Genomic DNA, 19,130 nt, shown 5'->3' with positions numbered 1-19,130 from the left:
TATGATGTTTTAAGTACTTTCAAGTACAGATGCCCTTCATCTAAATAACTTAAATGCAATATGCAGTTAATTCATTTGTATGGAGGTAAAGGTGGTCTATCAACTTTAGCACTGATGACTATTCTTAAAAGTTGAGTCATGAAATCTTAGTCTCATTTAAAATGAAGCCCTCAATGTGAACATACCATAGAACTACAAAAATAGAATACAATTAAATTAATTCAATCAAAACAAGCACAACTTGTAAATATCAAATATGGATCAATGTGATGTGCCAATATGCAGGTCCCTAAGGTCAATATTACAAAACGTTCAGAAAACCATTCTCTTTGTGTTTAACACTATGATCAGCAATTAAGTTTTGAATTGCGTTAAACCCATGCTAAAGGCAAGAAATGTCCTTCTGTACTGAGGTGACAGCAGTAAATAAGTATTAACTGCTTAGAGTTCATGCTAAATGTGGTAACAGAGAGACACTGTATATTGTAATGAATAAAAAAAGGGAATCAAGATCAAATGAATACTCACATACTGTATGTGACGACTTATTTGTTTTTAATTCATTCAGATTAAAAAAGGTTCAAATGATCACACACAAAATAATACTCAACAGAACACATTGTGCATAACATTTTCTACACTAGGAACAACATCTTAAAATTAAATTAATTCAATATATTGTGCTGGTTCAAATCATACACAAATTGATTCACATAGAAAACACCTACTATACATTTAATTTCCTACAATAGGGGTGACATGTCTTCTGAAATGTATTCAGATTCAACACACTATACAGGTTCAGGGGATCATAAACTCACAGAAAAAAACAGTTAATTATGTAGCTTGGTTTAACAACAAATTATTCACTCTGCAGTGATTCATAAAAAGAGCGTGCAGCAGCTGGCAAGTAGTTGAGCATGGTCATCAGATCTTGGTACTTGTTTTTTTGATGGGCAGAGGACTCTCATATCCTCTAGGGTAGTGGCTTGCAAAATAGGGAGGTTGAGGTGTAGCTCCTTGTTTTGGTTTGGAGATCAGCCACGATTTCTATCCCTCAAATAGACTGTGGCTCTGTCTGGCGTACAGATTCCAAGGATCCTCAACTGAAATTAGAACAGAAACATTTTAAATTCCTGACATCAATAAACAACTTTCACAGTCAAGCATTAGGATATTTTATTGTTAGAACAACATGTTGCATGTTGATGGGATGTTAGTAAACTATTCTCTGTGCAATACCTGTGACTTTTAACCACCTCACTGAGGTGATCTGTAGTCCAGCTGGTCGCTTGAGAACAGAATCTGGGAGGTGCCTGAAGTCTTCACATTGCATCCTCATCACCTTGAATGGTTTTGCTGGTTGTGCTTCAAGTATCATCTTTGAAACATCATCAGGTGTATGAAGGACTGACACCGTGCGCCTCTTCTCGATGGTGGCAAAAGATCGATCACAAGGAAGAAAGAATGACCAGAGACCATGAACTTCTGCTCAACTTGGGTAAAGTAACCCATAGAGACGAGCATCGACATCCGATTGAGCATCCGCCAGTTGTTATTCTGCCCACAGCATCTGTCACTGAATATGATCAACTTGCGCACCTCTGGTTTGGTGAGTGGCGTGAATTTTGTCTTCACCCACTTCATTATGCAGCTTGCCACCTCAATGGACCCTCTGTGTCCAATCCCCTCATGCCAAACACACATGTATGCAGGATCTTTTTTCCAAGTTCCTGGATGCAAAAGTTAAAATTTGACAGCTGCCGCTGGTAGTAGACATTGGAGTGGGTCAGATTAGGGGTGTACATCACCCTCTGTAAATCCACAGAAATGACATGGCAGTCAGCATTGGCTTTAGCCCACTCAGTGTCACTTTGAAGCTGTGTGTAGGCCTTTTCGGCTTTTCGATGGTGCAACTCACTTTCAACTGCAATCTTCCTCTTCTCCTCTTCAGATGTTGCTGCTGACATCTTAGTGAAGAATGCGTCACATTTGCCACAGGTGTCACTCCTGGGTAGGCCGAAATTGAGACTCTGCTGTTTGAAAATGTCCCTATAAACCCAGAATTTTGCAGATGATGTGGTATTCTTCTCTTTGTAGAGTCGGTACATTCGCAACAAATTCAGATCAGGGCTGAGGTATTCTCTGTGTACATCCCCCTTCATCCGAGAGTAGTGGTTCTGGGTTCTTGGGAAAGATAGAATGTGCTCCTTGATGCCCTCTTTCACTGTAGCATGTATCCGATGTGGCCTGTAAGGAGACAACAAGGTGTTGTTAAACTTGTATTCTCTCAATGGTCTAGGGACTTGCCTTAGAGTGCAACTGTGTCGCTATAACCGGGGTACAAATCCCGGTCACGCCATTGCCGTTTGTGGCCGGGGGTCCTGTAGGGCAGCGAGAATTAGGCCAGTGCCGTCCGGTGGGAGGGGGAAGGTAATCGCTCAATGCTCAGGTGGTAGTTGGACAGCTTAGTTACCATCATTTTATAATAAACATTTTTATATTTTTGTTTCAGAATTCGCTATTCATCCATTCGATACTCTATGTTAATGTTTAGAAGATTGTTTAGAGCACTGCTATAGTGAAATAATCCAGACTGGAATCCATAGCGCATGACCTATTGCTATGCTTCCCTCTTCCATCTTCTAAAGGAGACCTAGCCTCAGTAGTCTGATCTGGAGACCCTGCAACCTCACCTGCCTCAGCTAACCTTTCCTGAATAACCTGACCAAAACAATTACATTTCAATTAGCAGGTTATTCAAAAGTAGTATAGAGAATACAATATGTTTGTAGTTGATATTCATATAGACATTAATTCATATTTTCACTTGCCTGAAGACGGCTGTTGGTTAGCTGGAACACAGACATGAAAGTAACATTGCACACATTCAATTTCTGGCCTGCTTGCTGTACATGGTATTTGAAGGTTTGTTCGTCGTTTGTTCTCCTTTGTATCCTCAGGTTTACGTCTCCGTTTCACCTCATGCTGCAATAAAATTTGACAATGATGAATTCAGAATTTAATATACTGTAGCACATTCAGGATATTGCTTGATCAGGACCTCCATCTTTCACACACTCCCAATCTATACACAGAATGAGTTTGTATTGCACCATTGTGTAACACAGCCCTTTTAGAGTTAACGTTAATGTACGTATCATTACTGTCAAAGTTAAACTATGCAAGTGTTCAATGTAGCTATTATAATAATAGGCGTTTTGTCTTATTTCTAACCTGTTCTAAGCCGGAGAGAATCAACGCTTGTTGTTTCTCGTATGGGACAGTATAGAAACTGTTGAACAGATGCAGCTTGCGTTCATCAGTCAACTTTCCACAATCCTTTCTGCACGTCGTGGAACATGCTCTTCCCTGCAGGATACAGTGTAACTAGCTAGCTACTGTAGCCATGTCGAATCATCCGGTGGATGGACAAAAAGTAGCTAGCTATGTTTCTTCTATAATCTAGCAATAGCATTTGTAACGATAATGTATGAGTTAGTAGCCAACGAACTTTAGCTAATATGTTTTCTCTATAGTTACAAATTAGACAACCCAGAACATACATCTTAGTTACTGTACTCTATAGCTAGCTAGCTTGATATACGGTTTTTCCACATACCTCTTTTGGACAGCTTTTCCCAGTTTTGTCTTGACCCTTACTATTTGTATAGGGTTTTCCCGCATCCCGTAAGATCTTCCTTTGCCTGTCTTTCCATTCTTTTAGTTTTGTTTTACGTTTCTTTCCCACATTTCTGCGATTTTCATCAGCAACAGAAAGGTTGTGCGCTTGTCCTTCCATGAGTGATGCACATAAACGGTTATTCCACGAGAGCCTATCTTTAAATTTAAAATTATTGTTAATTAGCACGTGAAAAGCTTGTGAAACCGGTTCACTATAGAAAAATGGTGTCCAATAATGATTTTTCATGTATATCTCTTTTTTTATGTCACATATATGGTTCTTCGTCTGTAGGATTCATTTGTCAACTGGGCTATGTTCTGGGCAAGGTATGTTCTGGGCTAGGTATGCTTTTGCCGAAAAGCATTTTATAAATATGACACTGTGGTTGGTTTAACAAGAAGTTAATCTTTAAACCTATGTAAAATATGTTTTGTTTTCAGAATTTTTATAATCAGCATTTCTGTAATTGAATTTGGCTCTGCAAACTCACTGGATGTTGGCCAGATGGGACGCTAGCGTCCCACATACCCTAGAGAGGTTAACCTCACAGCACCTATATCTGATGTAGGGTGGGCTCATACCAGCAAAGGACGTATACGACAGAAACTACCAAAAAGGGTGGTTAGGAACTTGCGCCCCGGTGTTATTGGTCCAATCAGTTCGAGTTAGTCATCAGAGGCCAGTTATAGGAGGCTAAAGTAGGCACAGGAGGAGTTTTGACCAGGATGGGAGTAACTTTGTCTAGATGGATGCTATTGGCATCCTCAGGGAAGTTACAGATTAATACAAAGCTATGAATCAAAGGTGAAGACTTTACCACTACATTATTTTGGTGGTTGACAATATATAAAAATGTGGATTGGATTAATGACATCTATATTATAATCAACAGAGATTTGTGAATGATACTGGGGATGCAGTAAAGGGGTTCTCTGACCAATTATCTGCCACCTCCCTCATGACCTGGTAAAATAGACTGACTCTCGATATGTTAATTGGCAGAAAAGGGCGGGGTAGGTAGAATGATTGGGGTTCATTGCTGTACGTTTATTTTATGATAACACAGCTCCAGACGGATCAGTGACCAAGGCCCTGGCTGGTTTAACCACATTAGCTCACGAATTAGCAAAGAACTCTGGGGTGGATAACGCTCTAACAAATTGGTTTGACAGTGTGTTTTGGAAATGGAAAAATGTCATAATCACTGTGTTGTGGGCAACTTTCACCTGTATGAGTGTTTTGGTTCTTTGTGGATGTTGTTTGATTCCATGTATGAGAGGTTTGATCACCAGGACTCTGGAGAGGTCAATGATGCAACAGATGGTGAGGTACGGACCGATTCCGAGCTCTGGTTAGTGGGATGACGAATACAGGCCTTCAGGCCTAGTAGATGGCTCCGTTTTTTTTAACTACGAGGAGCCAATGTTGGATGAGACAATTTCTTATGTTTAGACTGTTTTTTTATGAAGATGGGATTTTTATTACGAACAGGAAACGTTATAATTGAATATAGGCCTATAACAGTCATTGATGAATATCGAATATACATACATGTATTGGTTTGAAATATTCTTGAAACCATATTCTTGAAGCTCCGCGTATCGGCCGGGCTAGAGTGAGCATCGAGCCAAGTGCCATGAAGCCGGCTCTACGCATCTGGTCCCCAGTGAGTCCCCTTGGGTCGGCTTACATGGCACCAGCCTTGCGCACGGTGTCCCCGGTTCGCCTGCACAGCCCAGTGCGAGCTATTCCACCTCGCTGCATTGGCAGGGTGACCAGGAGCATTCAACCGGGTAAGGTTGGGCAGGCTCGGTGCTCAAGAGCTCCAGTGCGCCTGCACGGTCCGGTCTATCCGGTACCACCTCCACGCACCAGCCCTCCGGTGGCAACCCCCTCACACCAGGCTGTCTCTCCATCTCATCCCTACAGGTGCTCCCGCCTGTCCAGCGCTGCCAGAGCCTTCCTCCTCTCCAGCGCAGCCAGAGCTCCCGCCCCTCATTCCAGAGGCGCCAGAGCTCCTCAGTCCAGCGCTGCTAGAGCCTTCCTCCTCTCCAGCGCTGCCGGAGTCTGCCGCCTGTTTGGCGCTGCCAGAGCTCCTGCCCCTCAGTCCAAAGGCGCTAGAGCCCCTCATTCCAGAGGCGCCAGAGATGCTCAGTCCAGCGCTGCCAGAGCCTACCTCTCCAGCGTTGCCAGAGCTTCCCGTCTGCCCAGCGCCATCAGAGTCGCCAGTCTGCCCAGCGCCATCTGAGCTACCGGTCTGCCCAGCGCCATCTGAGCCACCCGTCTGCCCAGTGCCGCCTGAGCCACCTGTCTGCCCAGCGCCACCAGTGCCTCCAGTCTGCCCAGCGCCGCCAGTGCCGCAAGTCTGCAAGGAGCCGCCAGTGCCGCCAGTCAGCCAGGGGCCGCCAGTGCAGCCAGTCAGCCAGGGGCCGCCAGTGCCGCCAGTCAGCCAGGGGCCGCCAGTGCCGCCAGTCAGCCAGGGGCCGCCAGTGCCGCCAGTCAGCCAGGGGCCGCCAGTGCCGCCAGTCAGCCAGGGGCCGCCAGTGCCGCCAGTCAGCCAGGGGCCACCAGTGCCGCCAGTCAGCCCAGAGGCGCCAGAGCCCCTCAGCCCAGAGCCCCTGCCCTTCTGTCCAGAGCTTCCCCCCCTCTGTCCAGAGCTTCCGCCCCTCTGTCCAGAGCTTCCGCCCCTCTGTCCAGAGCTTCCGCCCCTCTGTCCAGAGCTTCCGCCCCTCTGTCCCGAGCTGCCTCTCAGTCCAGTGGGGTCATTTAGTAGGGTCACCATGGTTAGGAGGCCACGGAAGTGGACAAGAAGGCGGACTAAGATGTTGGTGAAGTGGGGTCCGCGTCCTGCGCCAGAGCCGCCACCGCGGACAGACGCCCACCCAGACCCTCCCCTATAGGTTAAGGTTTTGCAGCCGGAGTCTGCACCTTTGGGGGGGGGGAGGGTTTGGGCAGTCTATGTTTGTTTTTATATGATTTGGGTATTTCTATGTTTCGGCCAAGTATGGTTCTCAATCAGAGGCAGGTGTCATTAGTTGTCTCTGATTGAGAATCATACTTAGGTAGCCTGGGTTTCACTGTGTGTTGGTGGGTGATTGTTCCTGTCTCTGTGTTTGTTTTCACCAGATAGGCTGTTTAGGTTTTCTCACATGTATTGTTTTGTTAGTTTATTCATGTATAGTGTCTTTATTAAAGTACCATGAATAACCACCACGCTGCGTTTTGGTCCGCCTCTCCTTCTTGCTGTCCCCAGTCCACCTGGCTGTGCTGCTGCTCCAGTTTCAACTGTTCTGCCTTATTATTATTCGACCATGCTGGCCATTTATGAACATTTGAACATCTTGGCCATGTTCTGTTATAATCTCTACCCGGCACAGCCAGAAGAGGACTGGCCACCCCACATAGCCTGGTTCCTCTCTAGGTTTCTTCCTAGGTTTTGGCCTTTCTAGGGAGTTTTTCCTAACCACCGTGCTTCTACACCTGCATTGCTTGCTGTTTGGGGTTTTAGGCTGGGTTTCTGTACAGCACTTTGAGATATCAGCTGATGTACGAAGGGCTATATAAATACATGTGATTTGATTTGATTTGATTCACCTCAAGAAAACCGTTACACCTATGGACCGATACTCCAATCTCCGCTGTGGAGCTTTGCAGCTCCTTTACGGTTATCTTTGGTCTCTTTGTTGCCTCTCTGATTAATGCCCTCCTTGCCTGGTCTGTGAGTTTGGTGGGCCGCCCTCTTTTGGCAGGTTTGTTGTGGCGCGATATTCTTTCCATTTTTTAAATAATGGTTTGAATGGTGCTCCGTGGGATGTTCAAAGTTTCAGATATTTTTTTATAACCCAACCCTGATCTGTACTTCTCCCCAACTTTGTCCCTGATCTGTTTGGAGAGCTCTTTGGTCTTCATGGTGCTGCTTTCTTGGTGGTGCTCCTTGCTTAGTGGTGTTGCAGACTCTGAGGCTTTTCAGAACAGGTGTCTATATGCTGAGATCACGTGACACTTAGATTGCACACAGGTGGACTTTATTTAACTAATTATGTGACTTCCTAAGCTAATTGGTTGCACCACATCCTATTTAGGGATTTCATAGCAAAGGGGGTGAATACATATGCACGCACCACCTTTCCGTTTTTTAAAGTTTTTTTAGTTTTTTTGTTGCATTTAAAAAAAACTTCTAATGGCCGGGGGCAGTATTGAGTAGCTTGGATGATTAAGGTGCCCAGAGGTGCCCAGAGTAAACTCAGTCCCAGTTGCTAATGTATGCATATTGTTAGTACATTTGGATAGAAAACACTCTGACATTTCTCAAACTGTTTGAATGATGTCTGTGAGTATAACAGAACTCAGATGGCAGGGAAAAACCTGAGAAAAAATCCAAACAGGAAGTGGGAAATCTGAGGTTGGTCGATTTTCAACTCTGCCCCTATCGAATACACAGTGGGATGTTGGTCAAGTTGCACTTCCTAAGGCTTCCACTAGATGTCAACTGTCTTTAGAAACTTGTTTGATGCTTCTACTGTGAGGTGGGGCCGAATGAGAGCTGAATGAGTCAGGTCTCTGGCAGAGTGCCACAGGCTGGTCACGCGCATTTCACATGAGAAGTAGCTGCGTTTCTTTGCATTTCTGAAGACAAAGGAATTCTCCGGTTGGAACCTTATTGATGATTTATGTTAAACATCCTAAAGATTGATTCCATACATCGTTTGACCTGTTTCTAAAGGACTGTAATATAACTTTTTGACATTTCCTCTGCAACTAGTGAATGCGCTTCGTGAGTTTTGATTTGTTTACCAAACACGCTAACAAAAGTAGCTATTTGGACATAAATGACGGACATTATTGAACAAATCAAACATTTATTGTGGAACTAGGATTCCTGGGAGTGCATTCTGATGAAGATCATCAAAGGTAAGTGAATATTTATATTGTTATTTCTAACTTCTGTTGACTCCAACATGGTGGATATATGTAAATGTTTTCTGAGCGCCATTCTCAGATTATTGCATGGTTTGCTTTTTCCGTAAAGCTTTTTTGTAATCTGACACAGCGGTTGCATTAAGGAGAAGTGGATCTATAATTCCACACATAACACTTATAACTCTTATCAATGTTTATGAGTATTTCTGTAAATTGATGTGGCTATGCAAAATCACTGGATGTTTTTGGAACTACTGAACATAATGCGCCAATGGAAACTCAGATTTTTTTAAATATAAATATTAACTTTATCAAACAAAACACACATGTATTGTGTAACATGAAGTCCTATTAGTGTCATCCGATGAAGATCATCAAAGGTTAGTGATTCATTTGATCTCTATTTGTGCTTTTTGTGTCTCCTAGATTTGGCTGAAAAAATGGCTGTGTTTTTCTGTGACTTGGTGGTGACCTTAACATAATTGTTTGTGGTGCTTTCACTATAAAGCCTTTTTGAAATCATACACTGTGGCTGGATTAACAAGAATTTTAGCTTTAAAATGGTGTAAAATACTTGAGATTTTTGTTGTTTTGAATTTGGCGCCCTGCAGTTTCACTGGCTGTTGTCATACCGATCCCATTAACGGGATTTCAGCACTAAGTTTTAAACAAATAATTTTTTTCACTTCACCAAATTGGACTATTTTGGGTATGTCAATTACATGAAATCTAAATAAAAATCTATTGAAATTACAGGTAGTAATTCAACAAATAGGAAAAATGCCAAAGGGGATGAATACTTTTGCAAGGCACTGTACACAAAGAGCCAGCTATATCCACCACAAATGGAAGTGCTCCCCATAACAGAAGACACTGTGGGCCACTCTGTCTATCTAGTGATGAAAGGGAAGTCTGTTGCTGGGTTTCAGAGAGTCTGTTTTCTGGAGGAAATAATAACACTCTGCCCCAGAGAGAATCACACTGATAGATGTGTTTTTATGTGTCTGACCTGCCCCTGGAGATGTATGAGACAGACACAAAATATACATTTAAAAACGTTTATATGTCTCGGAAACCTGTGTTTCATCTGGGGATAACTGTACAATCAGTCAAAGAAGAGAGAGGATGTACAGTAAGAGAGAATATGAGAGAGTGATAGAGAGAGCTTACACCAGTGAAAACTAGTGTCTGGTTTGTGTACTGTTGAAAATATATGTTTTAAAATGCTGCAATGTTTACAGTGTAATATAAAAATAAATTTGACTGCATATCAATTAAATGTTATTGTTTGTTTTTGATCCCAGAATCATGGCAAACGATGATTGAATGGTAGCCAACCTCTGAGGGTACAATAGCAAAGAAATTAGAGTTCATGCCTCAAAGACAAAGCTGTCATCACACCGAGGGTGTTATTTTGTGTGTGTGTCTGTGTGTGTGTCCTTTAAGGTATCAGTGGTTGGCTGTCTTTAGGGTTCCTCTGATCTGCCCCCCTCTCCCAGCCCTGTCGTATGCGTGTGATGGTTCGGTCCACACAGGGGGTTATGAGCAGCAGCTTGAGTAGCAGCACCACAGAGGGAAGCACCAGACACAGCATGTAGCCCGGTGGGGTGTACCACTTGTAGGTGGAGGAACTCAGGAATCTGTTCCAGCCGTACAGGTAGGTGTGCGCCGTACACAACAGCAGAGTCAGGTGACCCAGCTTGGACTGGTGGGGGAGAAAAGAACACATAAACACGTGAACTACACACACACACATGCGCCAGGTACGTGCACAGATAGAGGTCTAAGGGAGCTTGAGCACCTGCCCTTTTGACCTCCCATGATAAATTAAACTTTGTTTACATTTTAGTCTATTCCCAATCAACCTAGCTAATTTCTAATTGTTTTCATTTTGGAAAGTTTCCCCTCCCTAGCTGCGAAGAAGCCATTTCCGGCTATCAATCAAGTTAAAGTAGCTAGCTATTTTAGCTGGCATGCCTGCTGGCAAGGTTAGTAGACATCAAAAAAGGAAGCATTACTAAATGTACTGAGTAAGTCTCACATTCCTTTCAAGCTTTTACCCAAATTTTAGCATAGATGCAGAGAATAATATTTTGTTTCTTTAAAAAATGAACCACCAGTCAGGAGGACCCCTGAAATTAAGCATAATGATTATGGCTCTAGATTACAGGAAAAAGTTGCTTCAGGTGTTTGACAAACGCAAAATGCTCCAACGTCCGGATGCAGGGCCTAGCCGTCACCCAGCTATCCTCATGCATCGTCTGCCCTTTCAAATGTTTTGGGGTGCATGCCGCCCCTGCGAGCGCACACACACGTGAATTCTCCTGGCCTGTTCTAATATATTCTTCCTAAATTACATTTGATGAATAACTTAACATTTAAATCATTGCTTCAATTTGAGGGAAATTAATGAATTAGAGAATGAGCCGGAGTTTCTCGTGACCCAGTTACATTATGAATGAGTGTGTGTGTTCCCTCTAGTGATGGGAATACAGCTTCATATCCCCAGCACATAACCTCTGGCTTGTCTGCTGAAAATTAGATTACTTTCCTGGAGTTTTATTGCATTCTGGCCTGGATGTTGGCTCTGCACCCCGCATGAATACGTTAATAAGGGAAATACTGAAAGGGGTAAGTGTACAAATTAGGGCTGGGAATTGCCAGGGACCTCACGATACAACATTATCACAATACTTAGATGCGATACGGTATGTATTACAATTTTCACAATTTTATAACTATTGTGATTCGGTACTTAGATTTTATTGCGATTTGATGTTCCAAACATGTTGTTCATTATATGTCTGCTGCAGAAAGACAAGAGCGAGCATGAGAAAAATGTTTTTTTATCAGTCATGGAAATAAGAAAACATTGTCTCACTATTTCAAAAGAAGATGGAGAACAAACTATAGGATGAAAAATAATAGAGTTACAGCCGACTAGCGCTAGCTAACGCTACCTAGGCAAATCGATACTTGGAGTCAAAGTATCAACATAATATTATCCAAAATATTGGGGGAAAAAGTATTTAGTCAGCCACCAATTGTGCAAGTTCTCCCACTTAAAAAGATGAGAGAGGCCTGTAATTTTCATCATAGGTACACTTCAACTATGACAGACAAAATGAGAAAAAAAATCCAGAAAATCACATTGTAGGATTTTTTATGAACGTATTTGCAAATTATGGTGGAAAATAAGTATTTGTTCACCTACAAACAAGCAAGATTTCTGGCTCTCACAGACCTGTAACTTCTTCTTTAAGAGGCTCCTCTGTCCTCCACTCTTTACCTGTATTAATGGCACCTGTTTGAACTTGTTATCAGTATAAAAGACACCTGTCCACAACTTCAAACAGTCACACTCCAAACTCCACTATTGCCAAGACCAAAGAGCTGTCAAAGGACACCAGAAACAAAATTGTAGACCTGCACCAGGCTGGGAAAACTGTATCTGCAATAGGTAAGCAGCTTGGTTTGAAGAAATCAACTGTGGGACCAATTATTAGGAAATGGAAGACATACAAGACCACTGATAATCTCCCTCGATCTGGGGCTCCACGCAAGATCTCACCCCGTGGGCTCAAAATTACCACAAGAACGGTGAGCAAAAATCCCAGAACCACACGGGGGGATCTAGTGAATGACCAGCAGAGAGCTGAGACCAAAGTAATAAAGCCTACCATCAGTAACACACTACGCCGCCAGGGACTCAAATCCTGCAGTGCCAGACGTGTCCCCCTGCTTAAGCCAGTACATGTCCAGGCCCGTCTGAAGTTTGCTAGAGAGCATTTGGATGATCCAGAAGAAGATTGGGAGAATGTCATATGGTCAGATGAAACCAAAATAGAACTTTTTGGTCAAAACTCAACTCGTTGTGTTTGGAGGACAAAGAATGCTGAGTTGCATCCAAAGAACACCCTACCTACTGTGAAGCATGGGGGTGGAAACATCATGCTTTGGGGCTGTTTTTCAGCAAAGGGACCAGGACGACTGAAGGAAAGAATGAATGGGGCCATGTATCGTGAGATTTTGAGTGAAATACTCCTTCCATCAGCAAGGCCATTGAAGATGAAACGTGGCTGGGTCTTTCCGCATGACAATGATCCCAACACACCACCCGGGCAACAAAGGAGTGGCTTCATAAAAAGCATTTCAAGGTCCTGAAGAAGCCTAGCCAGTCTCCAGACCTCAACCCAATAGAACATCGTTGGAGGGAGTTGAAAGTCCATGTTGCCCAGCAACAGCCCCAAAACATCACTGCTCTAGAGGAGATCTGCATGGAGGAATGGGCCAAAATACCAGCAACAGTGTGTGAAAACCTTGTGAAGACTTACAGAAAACGTTTGACCTCTGTCATTGCCAACAAAGGGTATATAACAAAGTATTTAGATAAACTTTTGTTGTTGACCAAATACTTATTTTCTACCATAATTTGCAAATAAATTCATTAAATATCCTACAATGTGATTTTCTACATTTTTTTTTGTCTGTCATAGTTGAAGTGTACCTATGATGAAAATTACAGGCCTCTCTCATCTTTTTAAGTGGGAGAACTTGCACAATTGGTGGCTGACTAAATACTTTTTTCCCCCACTGTATAACTGTATCGATTTTATTCCCCCACTGCTAGTAAAAATGGGCAGAAAATGAGTGCCTCACAAGTGTGTCTGGCCTAAACATTCAGTGTGACCAGTCCTGGTGATCCCACCTGTATGAAGCTGAACTCCCTCCAGCTGAGAGCGTTACTGACGGAGGGAAGAGATGTGATTCCTAACAGGACGTACAGGCCAAATCCCAGAATTCCCAGGGATAAGTAGGAGTCCCCACGCCAGGCCGTCGTCGTGTCAAACTCAGTGGTCCTGTTCTCTCTGATCTGAGAGAGAGAGAGAGGCGTGTTTATAATCAAAACTAGTGCCTGAATATTGCTATATACTGTAGGTGTGTGTCCAATGTACAGATGTAGGATCTTAATACGACCAGTATTGTCTCAGAAAAATAATCCTGCAGCAACAGCATTCAAACATTTACTCCGTTCCCACTTTTCTGCCAATGTAATGTTACTTGATTGGTGGTTAGGCTATTAGCTGGCCAAAATTAGGCTACCTGAAAAGTGCAACACTGTTAAGACATGCTCCAGTTCCATGGCGACTAAGAAAATATTTTTTAAACCTCCTGCTTTAGGCTAGATGTCTCAATATGTAGTTCATACATTCATATTCTATGAGCAGAATTACTTTCATACCTCAATTATTCATGAAATACTTGAAAAGTGACCGTTTTCTTGAAGCTTTGCATCGCCATTATCCCTACATTTCCCCCATATGGGCCATCCACTTAGCAATTTGAGTTTGAGCAAAAGAGCTTCAGCCCCTCACATTTGAGTGACAGCTAGCAAGAGGCCCGCCCAGCATTAACCAATGAGGTTGCAGGGCTGGCCCAACAGCTCAGTGGCCACAGCAGATACAGAGAAAGCAAGGACTTGGTGTCACGTAGTACTCGTTTTCACCACTTTTGGCTCGTGAGTGTTGCTTTCAGAACTACTGGCCAAAAAGTATACAAAAGTTCCAGAGAATCTCTTTAAAATAAACTCACACTAATACATGGTTATATAAATGCTGCAGCGCCGGAAAATTCTCAGCGTCAACAGAGTGTTTAAATTAAGGTCTTAAATCTGTACACAATTTTGTCTATCCAATGTTCACTGTTTTGAAAGTGTTTAATTTGGCCTTAAAGCTAGGTAGGTGTTCTTACCATAGAGACAGTGCGTTCAGTGGCCTTGAACCTCACATAGTACCTGGGAAGAAAATCAATGCTTTCTTTACTAAAATCCAATGGAAGACACAGTTGTGTGTGTGTGTGTGTGTGTGTGTGTGTGTGTGTGTGTGTGTGTGTGTGTGTGTGTGTGTGTGTGTGTGTGTGTGTGTGTGTGTGTGTGTGTGTGTGTGTGTGTGTGTGTGTGTTCCACTGACCGTATGGGTATGATCAGTGTATAGAGCACGTGCAGAAAGGCGAACCCCAGTGCCAGAAGACCCAGCTGTTTCCTGCACAGCATCCAGCGGTCCAGCCAATCAGGGAAGCGCCTGATGTTAAACATACATAAACACTAATAATCAACATAAATACAGTGCATATATATATATAAAAGTACACTCATTCAAGGGTTTTTCATTATTACTATTTTCTACATTGTAGAATAATAGTGAAGACATCAAAACTATCAAATAACACATATGGATTCATGTCATAACCAAAAAAGTGTTCAATACATTTTCAAATAACCACCCTTAGCCTTGATGACAGCTTTGCACAGTTGACATTTCTCAACCAGCTTCATGAGGTAGTCACCTGGAATGCATTTCAATTAACAGTTGTGCCTTATTCAAAGTTAATTTGTGGAATTTCTTTCATTCTTAATAACCTCTTGAATCTCCCCATCCCGGATCCGGGATCGTGACTAAAGCCTCAGGCTCATTAGCATAACGCAACGTTAACGATTTCTGAAAATCGCAAATAAAATGAAAATAATGCGCCTGCTCTCAAGCTTAGCCTTTTCTTAACAACACTGTCATCTCAGATTTTCAAAATATGAGCCCCTCAGTCCAGAGGCGCCAGAGCTTCTCTGTCCAGCTCCGCCTGAGCTACCCGTCTGCCCAGCGCCGCCAGCGCCGCCAGTCTGCCCAGCGCCGCCAGCGCCGCCAGTCTGCCCAGTGCCGTCAGTCTACCCAGTGCCACCAGTCTGCCCAGCGCCGCCAGTGCCGCCAGTCTGCCCAGCACCGCCTGAGCCACCTGTCTGCCCAGCGCCGCCTGAGCTACCCGTCTGCCCAGCGCCGTCAGTGCCGCCAGTCTGCCCAGCGCCGTCAGTCTGCCCAGCGCCGCCAGTGCCGCCAGTCTGCCCAGCGCCGCCAGTGCCGCCAATCTGCCCAGCGCCGGCAGTGCTGCCAGTCTGCCCAGCGCCGCCTGAGCCACCCGTCTGCCCAGCGCCGCCTGAGCCACCCGTCTGCCCAGCGCCGCCAGTCGGCCCAGCACTGCCAGCACCGCCAGTCTGCCCAGCGCCGCCTGAACCACCAGTCTGCCCAGCGCCGCCTGAGCTACCAATCTGCCCAGCGCCGCCTGAGCTACCCGTCTCTGCCCAGCGCCGCCAGTCTGCCCAGCACCGCCAGTCTGCCCAGCGCCGCCAGTCTGCCCAGCGCCACCAGTCTGCCCAGCGCCGTCAGTGCCGCCAGTCTACCCAGCGCGGCCAGTCTACCCAGTGCCACCAGTCTGCCCAGCGCCGCCAGTCTGCCCAGCGCCGCCAGTCTCCCCAGCGCCGCCGGTCTGCCCATTGCCACCAGTCTGCCTAGCGCCGCCAGTCTGTCCAGCGCCGTCAGTGCCGCCAGTCTGCCCAGCGCCGCCAGTGCCGCCAGTCTGCCCAGCGCCGCCAGTGCCGCCAGTCTGCCCAGTGCCGCCTGAGCCACCTGTCTGCCCAGCGCCGCCTGAGCTACCCGTCTGCCCAGCGCCGCCTGAGCTACCCGTCTGCGCAGCGTCGCCAGTCTGTCCAGCGCCGTCAGTGCCGCCAGTCTGCCCAGTGCCGCCAGTCTGCCCATTGCCACCAGTCTGCCTAGCGCCGCCAGTCTGTCCAGTGCCGCCAGTCTGCCCAGCGCCACCAGTCTGCCCAGCGCTGCCAGTGCCGCCAGTCTGCCCAGCGCCGCCAGTGCCGCCAGTCTGCCCAGTGCCGCCAGATCCGCCATTCAGACAGGATCTGCCATTCAGCCAGGGTCTGCCGGAACCGCCAGTCAGCCAGGGTCTGCCGGAACCGCCAGTCAGCCAGGGTCTGCTGGAACCACCAGCCAGCCAGGATTTGCTCGATTTATCAACCTGCCTGAGCTTCCTCTCAGTCCTGAGCTTCTTCTCAGTCCTGAGCTTCTTCTCAGTCCTGAGCTTCCTCGGTCCCGAGTTGCCCCTCAGTCCGGAGCTGCCCCTCAGTCCAGTGTGGCCCGTTGTTAGGGTTCCTAGGCCAAGGTTAGCGGCGAGGGTTGCCACTCAAGGGACGCTAAGGAGGGGGAGCCAGGATCCGCCATTCAGCCAGAATCCGCCATTCAGCCAGGATCTGCCGGATCCGCCAGTCAGCCAGGATCCGCCATTCAGGCAGGATCCACCATTCAGCCAGGATCTGCCAGAACTGCCAGTCAGCCAGGATCCGCCAGTCAGCCAGGATCCACCAGTCAGCCAGGATCTTCCAGATCCGCCAGTCAGCCAGGATCCGCCATTCAGCCAGGATCCGCCATTCAGCCAGGATCTGCCGGAACCGCCCGTCAGCCAGGATCTGCCATTCAGCCAGGATCTGCCAGTCAGCCAGGATCCACCATTCAGCCAGGATCCGCCAGAACTGCCAGTCAGCCAGGATCCGCCAGTCAGCCAGGATCCGCCAGTCAGCCAGGATCCGCCATTCAGCCAGGATCTGCCAGAACTGCCAGTCAGCCAGGATCCGCCATTCAGCCAGGATCTGCCAGAACTGCCAGTCAGCCAGGATCCGCCAGTCAGCCAGGATCCACCAGTCAGCCAGGATCTTCCAGATCCGCCAGTCAGCCAGGATCCGCCATTCAGCCAGGATCTGCCGGAACCGCCAGCCAGCCAGGATCTGCCGGAACCGCCAGCGAGACAGGATCTGCCGGAACCACCAGCCAGCCAGTATCTGCCGGAACCGCCAGCCAGCCAGGAGCTTCCGGTACCGCCAGCCAGCCAGGATCTGCCGGAACCGCCAGCCAGCCAGGATCTGCTCGATTTATCAACCTGCCTGAGCTTCCTCTCAGTCCTGAGCTTCTTCTCTGTCCTGAGCTTCCTCAGTCCCGAGCTGCCCCGAGTGGTTGAAAAACGAGTTTTCATGACTCCAACCAAAGTGCATGTAAACTTCTGACTTCAACTGTAAGTACACAACATTGATTAAACATACATGTATGCAACCACACTCACATACACACAAAGGTCTGACCTGTACTTGGTGCCTCTGTAGAGCTGCAGGAAGGAAGCCAGGACACCAGGCAGGTAACAGAGAGACAGCATGATCAGAGACACGATGGGACACACCTGGGGAGAACACACACACGTACACACCTTGAACAGCTGGTAACACACAGAGAAACACAAACACAACCACTCAGAGGGCCTGTGGCCAGTACCTTGTTGGCCAGTGAGACCATGATTCTGAAGGAGATGTCTTTGCTCTGGGTGACGTATGCATAGATGATGTCTCTGATCAGCAGGTAGAAGAAGAAGGCAGCACTGAGGCCAATGGCGATGCGCAGGGGGAGCCTCCACTGGGGGAACAGCTGTAGGGGGAAGTCCTCCAGCTCCCGGGCCACTGAGAGAAATCCCCGGTCCAGGGCACTGAAACCCAGCTTGATGGCTACCGCTATCACTGCCTGCTTGGCTTCCACACTTTCCCCGCAGATATACACCTGACATATATTTATACACATACAGTGGAGGTCCTGAAATTGACACCCTTGATAAATATGAGCAAAAATGCCTGCATAAAATAAATCATTCAAATACTCAGCTACATTGTGTGCTCCAAAAATGCGGAAAATTATATTATTTTCTACCAATAAGTGCTCAGTGAAATATATGTTTAACAAGTAATAAAACAAATCTTAGAAAGGTATTGACACCACTGTTTTCAATACCCCACTTTGTGAGGATAACAACACTGAGCCTTTTTCTGAAATATACCCGTTTCAGGAAACTAGGTGTATGTCGCGGGTTACTACTTCACACGAGAGCCATTTCAACATCATCTTTTTTTTTAGCAAAATGCGTTTTTTTGGCAGAAATGCCTCCTGGAACATGTGCCTTAACTTCTTGGATATAGGGGGCGCTATTTTAATTTTTGGATGAAAAACGTTCCCGTTTTAAACAAGATATTTTGTCACGAAAAGATGCTTGACTATGGATATAATTGACAGCTTTGGAAAGAAAACACTCTGATGTTTCCAAAACTGCAAAGATATTGTCTGTGAGTGCCACAGAACTGATGTTACAGGCGAAACCCAGAGAAAAATCCAACTAGGAAGTGCCGTATTTTTTGAAACCGCCTCATGCCAATGACTCCTTATATGGCTGTGAATGAGCTACAAATGAGCTTACATTTTCCACGTTTTCCCCAAGGTGTCTACAGCATTGTGACGTCTTTTTAGGCATTTCCCTTGAAGAATGGCTGTAAGGGACCATATATGGCATGTGGTCACATGGTGTCTCCCGCAGAAAACCTTGTGAAAATACTGAGGTAGCCATTTTTCAATCGCTTCTTATGAGAAACCAACTGCCTCGATGGATATATTATCGAATATATTTGTTAAAAACACCTTGAGGATGGATCCTAAACAACGTTTGCCGTGTTTCTGTCGATATTATGTAGCTAATTTTGTAAAACGTTTGGCGTTATAGTTGCAGCATTTTTCGGTCAATTTCTCAGCCAAGCATGGTGAAGAAACGGGAGCTTTTTCGCCAACAAAAATAATATTTTGCTATCTAACTGGGAGTCTCCTGA

At 45.8% G+C, this 19,130-nt stretch overlaps 2 protein-coding genes across 3 annotated transcripts in view; both read right to left on the bottom strand.

Moving 5' to 3' along the window:
- Positions 1-512: 512 nt before the first annotated feature.
- On the bottom strand, positions 513-9,529 carry LOC135522146 (keratin, type I cytoskeletal 9-like). The gene is made up of 2 exons (XM_064948149.1): positions 1,243-9,529; positions 513-1,106 (listed from the first exon to the last, which is right to left on the bottom strand). Exon 1 carries the CDS (start codon positions 6,465-6,467, stop codon positions 5,580-5,582), a length of 888 nt encoding a protein of 295 aa, XP_064804221.1. The 5' UTR covers positions 6,468-9,529; the 3' UTR covers positions 513-1,106; positions 1,243-5,579.
- A 120-nt stretch (positions 9,530-9,649) lies between these two features.
- The window catches only part of LOC135522145 (metalloreductase STEAP4-like), a 28,001-nt gene continuing 18,520 nt past the window's right edge, over positions 9,650-19,130 (bottom strand). The window contains exons 6-11 of one of the 2 annotated variants that reach the window (XM_064948147.1): positions 17,761-18,039; positions 17,574-17,668; positions 14,575-14,685; positions 14,357-14,399; positions 13,314-13,478; positions 9,650-10,310 (exon numbers count right to left, since the gene is read on the bottom strand). In XM_064948147.1, the coding sequence (XP_064804219.1) occupies positions 10,047-10,310; positions 13,314-13,478; positions 14,357-14,399; positions 14,575-14,685; positions 17,574-17,668; positions 17,761-18,039 (957 nt within the window). In that variant the 3' untranslated portion in view covers positions 9,650-10,046. The remainder of the gene's footprint in view (positions 10,311-13,313; positions 13,479-14,356; positions 14,400-14,574; positions 14,686-17,573; positions 17,669-17,760; positions 18,040-19,130) is intronic. The other variant, XM_064948148.1, reaches the window with a different exon arrangement.

This window comes from Oncorhynchus masou, chromosome 30 (genome assembly GCF_036934945.1).
Source record: "Oncorhynchus masou masou isolate Uvic2021 chromosome 30, UVic_Omas_1.1, whole genome shotgun sequence".
In the NCBI taxonomy this organism is placed as follows: Eukaryota; Metazoa; Chordata; class Actinopteri; order Salmoniformes; family Salmonidae; genus Oncorhynchus; species Oncorhynchus masou.
Note: the sequence above shows the minus strand (reverse complement) of the source record. Positions and strands in the feature narration are given on the sequence as shown.

Excerpts from the sequence above, each read along its gene's own strand:
- LOC135522146 (XM_064948149.1), bottom strand. The coding sequence starts at position 6,467 with ATGGTGACCCTACTAAATGACCCCACTGGACTGAGAGGCAGCTCGGGA.